Below are 5297 nucleotides of genomic sequence, written 5' to 3'. Positions count from 1 at the left end.
AGGGGGTCTTGGAGCAATGGTAAAACTGTCTATATGACTTATAGGTCCTGGGCTTCGAGCCGTGAAAATAGTAATAATCCTTACATTAGGATAGACTGTCTAGATAATACCCTTGAGACGCGGCTTTTTTTTCTTTTTCTTTTAATAAAGGTTTTACCTGAAAGTTGAAACAATTCCAGGTGGATCATAAATTTGTGCAGACAAAGTTAGGTTGCAAAGTAGTTCCGTGTATAACCAAACACAGCAATTCACTGACACGCTGGGATTTTGGGACATTAATAAAAGTTCTCTTGATCACTTCATATTAATTGCCTCCATTGGACATACGTACCAACTCATAAATTCAAAATAAACTGAAGCTCACAAATAGTAATTGAAGGAGGAGAGAGAGATGAGCTGGAAGAAATTATTGGCGTTCAATATTTATGTATAGGCCAAACTAATAAATATAAAATATTTATTTGACATACAAAATTTATCACTTAAACATCATTTAATGATATGTATTTTCACTTTAATTTGAAATTGTTATGATTAATTTTATTTGATTTGACGTAAATATAGAGTGCCAAGTAATTTTCGACTAGCGCATATTATTGTTTATTTCCTCCGAAAATTGTAACAACCAAGTGGTATGATTATCCATCTGGAACAGATTTAGTAAATAAGCAATGAGTTCCTCTTAATTCAATAGCTTTTACTTATATCATGTACAATTGATAAAAAATACACTAAATTATAAACACAAATAATAGATTTCGAACTTAATTAATTAGATAAGATGTGATAAATTTTAATACCAAAACTATAAAGGTTAAATTCTAAATCACGTTCACCAAAAAAAAAAAAAAAAAAAAAGGGGAATAGTAACAAGAGTGAAAATATGATGAATCAACCAAACATATAAGAACAACACACCTTACATTTCATGAGAAATGGATCCTTATTGAGCAAAAGAATCCACCAATGGATAATTAACTATACATATGAAATTTTTCACTTACATACATGAAAAAATTAAACACACTCACAAGAGAAAAAAGATAAACTATCAGCACTAATAAATTAAATACAACCCAGAAAACCCAAAAGTAAAAATACTTTGAGGTAAATAATCCTTTTCCTTATTTCTTTGTGTTGGGGGAAAATTAAAGGAAAGAAGAAATAGATCAAGGGATGACGTAGTCATCTGGAATATAAAAGGTGCTTGGATCTTCATTCTCAAGCCAACCATATTTTTCCAAGAAAGGATTTGCTATTGTTTTTGGTGGATATTTATCAATGCAATCTTCCCAAACGTTTCCATCACCCAAATCTCTAACAACTTCCCATAAACAACTATTACACTTAAACCCTGCACCAAAACTAATCATAAAAACTTTATCACCTTTCTTTAACCTTTTATTAGCCTCCATGTAACCAAGAACATACCAAAGGCTACTAGCAGAAGTGTTGCCAAATCTATGCAAAGTCATTCTTGCTGGCTCCAGATCATACTCACATAGGTTCAAATTTGTACCTATTCCATCAATAACTGCTTTTCCTCCGGTATGAAGGCAAAAATGATCCACACCTGTAGGAGTACAAAATTAGCTCATAAAATTACGATTCCCCAACTTGCTTAGGTTTAGAGGTTAATGTCCCACTTATTTTATTAATTGAGCCCATTTAACCCGTCTAATTCAGTCCATTTAAAAATTGGGCTGATATGCTACCCATATTAACTCATGAAATATTTTGTCCAAGTATTTCTAAGAAGACTTCATTTTATTTTATAGATTATATATAGTCGGAGAAAGAACGTTGCTGCCCCATGAAAACAAAATAATTACGCGACCATACCCCTCTTGCTTTCATGTCCCTGAAATTATTTACCTGAAGTGCCCCCAAAATTATGATATTAACATAGTATATAAATATACTGAAATGATATCATGTTCACGTATCAAAAAGACACATTTTTCTAAAAAATACCTCAATGATATCATCAGCTTATATACATATATTGTGAGGGTATCGTAAAAGACTACTTCAGTCCTTCAATGAGACACTCTTAGTCCTGTATGATAACATCGTGGCACATAAATATACTGAAAAGATATCGTGGAAGACTTCTTCAGTCCTCCACAATACCATCATGATAAATAAATAATTGTGATGGTATCATGGAGGAAAGGTTTTCGGCAAGGGGGTACTCGGGTAAATATTTTCTATCAGTTGGGTAAGATACGAAATTAGTTTAGAAGGGGGCATGGGCAGAATATTTTAAATTTTAGGGGTATTTTGTACAAAAAAAAAAATTATTAGGTACTTAAACAAATTATATGAAAACAAACAAAGAATTTAAAACTTAGTAAAAGTTGGCGGGTTAGGTTATGACTTGATTTTTAGCCAAATTCAGTCCAACCCATTTTAACAAAGTAACTTTTGAGCGAGTCATTTATTAACTCAGACCAATTTGACCAACCCATATCTAGTTCAACCCGCCCATTTGACACCCCTACGCACCTGTCTTGAAATTGATCACCGGGCGACGAGGTCCAGATTTTACCAAGTTCTTGCTCAATATCCTCAGAGTAGTTGAGACAATCGCGAATCGAAGAAGCTCTCGAATTGGAAGAATTTTTGGAGCAATTTCTTTCAAATTATCAACAAATGCCCTTGTTGCAGCCTTTGGAAGAGCTTTATCAAGATAGAACCCTATCCTACCTTGATCATCCTCCTTTTGTATGCAACAATTGTAGGACTCATTTTTTGCACCATGGTGTGTCCTAACGAGGCATTTTAGCTTGAACATAGCTTTATTTTTTAAAGACAATTTATTTGTCAAAAGTATTGCACAACCACCTGACCTAAACAAACAATTAGCAAGAATCATAGATCTATCATTTCCAGAGTACCAATTTGGACTTAAAGACTCAGATGTCACCACTAGTGCTAATTTATCCTTTTGAATCTTGAAAATGTTTTGTACGATATTTATCGATATAAGGCTAGCACTGCACCCCATCCCAGTGAGATTATATACCTTGATATCTTCCCTTAGGTTGTAGTGATTGATAATTCTTGAAGATAATGAAGGCATAGTAGCAAGCATTGAGATATTTACCACTAATATATCAATTTCTTGAGGGGAAATTTTAGTTTTCCTGAAAAGCTTGTCAATACTATCATGAAAAAATTCATCCATTTCTGAAATACCATCATCATAAGTAGGACATTCTTCACGACCATAAAAGACCATTCTTGGTGCATATGTTTGTTCCCCTAATCCAGAGCTCACAATGGCTTTGAGAAGGAACTTGTACTCATTTAGTCCAAGATTTTTGTTTCTCCTAATTACTTCTCCACAAAATTTTGTGCTAAGCATTCGATCATCGCTTGGTTTGTAGCATTGGTAATCCAAAATGTAACAATTTTGGTGCCTTTTTTTATTTATGATCTTCCATATCATGAAGAATAGATAAAAAACAGGGAGGCCATACAAGAAAATGGAAATGGAATCCATGAGATAGAGAAGAGGGGAAAAGAATATATCAAATGTTGTAGAGAGAGAGAGAGAGAGAGAAGTGGGAGTGTTTATAAGTTGAGTTAATCAAACTTCTATTTATAAAAAAGAGTACTATCCAAGAGATATTCTTGTCAAGTCTCTTAATGAGCTTCCCACATGTCTTGCTTACTTAAAGCTTCTTAATTTTTTTTATAGGTATGATGCATGGATAAACACTTAAATTTGACCTCTATCATCGGTTGGACACTCTAACTTACAAAATGATCATCTAGACACTTCAACTCCTCTCCAATAAGCCAGTTGAACACTCTAACTCACAAAATGATCATCTAAACACTTTCAAAATTCATATATGACGTCGGGTGTCCAAGAGACACAGCGGGGACGAGTTGAGTGTCTAGATATGCATTTTCAAAGTTGAAGTTTCTAGTTGCCAATTGAGACCAAGTTAAGATGTCTATCCATATACTCCCTCTGTTTCAATTTATGTGAATCTATTTTTTTTAGTCCGTGCCAAAATGAATGACCTCTTTCCTAATTTGAAAATAAATTCACTTTATGAAATGATTTACAGCCACACAAATATTCAAGACTTATTTTGAACCACAAATTTCAAAAGTCTCCACTTTTCCTTAAATGTTGTGCTCAACTAAATGAGTTCACATAAATTGAAACGGAGAGAATATTATATATGTCTTTTTTATAAGTATCCCTTTAATTATTTTTTAAAAATCAAAGTACGACTAGAAGTATCCCTCTTAATGGGTTTCTCTGAGGGTCATAAACTTTTTTTTCTCTCATCTTAATCAATCAGTCTCCTTCTTTTGTATAAGCGTACAATCATTAATGTCTAGTGTAAATTCCCCTACATTCAAGACAAGGCAAGGAGTGGTTGATGAAGATGTAGAGGATAAAATTATGAAGACAACCAATGGTGATTTAACTCAATGTATTGTACCATTGAGAGATGTGATGTGATAGTTTTCACTCCTCCACTAATTAAAAATTTCGACTTGAAGTTTGAAAATCATATTATACTAAAGACCTGTTTGGCGATAAGAATTATTCATTTTTTTTCAATTTTTTTTTATTTTTTAAAAAGATTAGTGTTTGACCATAAAAATTCAAAATACAATTTGGAGTTTGAGTTTTTTAAGTTTTTCACATGACCAAACACAATTCCAACTCTAAAATTTCAAAAAAGGTGAAAAAGTTTTAGATTTCTATTGCAGTAAATTTTGATATCTAGCTGATGAACTTAACAAAAAGTCAACCCACCGCACGAAAATCAACCAACCTCAATTGAGAAGTGACATATGGTCATTTAAGTAAAGACTTATATTCCCCTCCGTTTTAATTTATGTAAATTCATTTAATTGGTACGATATTTAAAAAAGAGTGAAGACTTGAGGGAGTAATAAAAAGTCCCTTTTTTTTTTGGTCATATAAAAGCCAACTAATTTAAGCCGAATAATTAAAATATAAACCTGGCCGAAATATACATAATTTTGATATGTTTTATAAAATGTCGTAACCCCTCTTAATGCCTAACTCCACCAATGACTATTTTCCAAATGGGTGCATATAAAAGCACAACCTGGCCACTCATTAAGAAAATTGAATGGAGTGTCTCCAGTGGGGAACTACTATTCACCAATCCCCGTTTTTTAAAGTTGTCAAAAATATGGTTTTTTCATTTTTTAGGTAAGGTTAATAACTTTTGTGTCCTTCTGCTCTTCGTCTTTTTTCTCCAACTATTTTCTTCACCAATAAGATCATATATAAG

General features: G+C 32.7%; 1 protein-coding gene across 1 annotated transcript; it reads right to left on the bottom strand.

Moving 5' to 3' along the window:
* Positions 1 to 864: 864 nt before the first annotated feature.
* Positions 865 to 3587, bottom strand: LOC132605913 (3-ketoacyl-CoA synthase 12-like). The gene is made up of 2 exons (XM_060319187.1): positions 2509 to 3587; positions 865 to 1573 (listed from the first exon to the last, which is right to left on the bottom strand). Exons 1-2 carry the CDS (start codon positions 3506 to 3508, stop codon positions 1170 to 1172), a joined length of 1404 nt encoding a protein of 467 aa, XP_060175170.1. The 5' UTR covers positions 3509 to 3587; the 3' UTR covers positions 865 to 1169.
* Between the last annotated feature and the right edge of the window lie 1710 nt (positions 3588 to 5297).

The sequence above is a fragment of the Lycium barbarum genome, chromosome 8 (genome assembly GCF_019175385.1).
Source record: "Lycium barbarum isolate Lr01 chromosome 8, ASM1917538v2, whole genome shotgun sequence".
Taxonomy (NCBI): domain Eukaryota; kingdom Viridiplantae; phylum Streptophyta; class Magnoliopsida; order Solanales; family Solanaceae; genus Lycium; species Lycium barbarum.
This window is presented reverse-complemented; position numbering and strand designations above follow the sequence as displayed.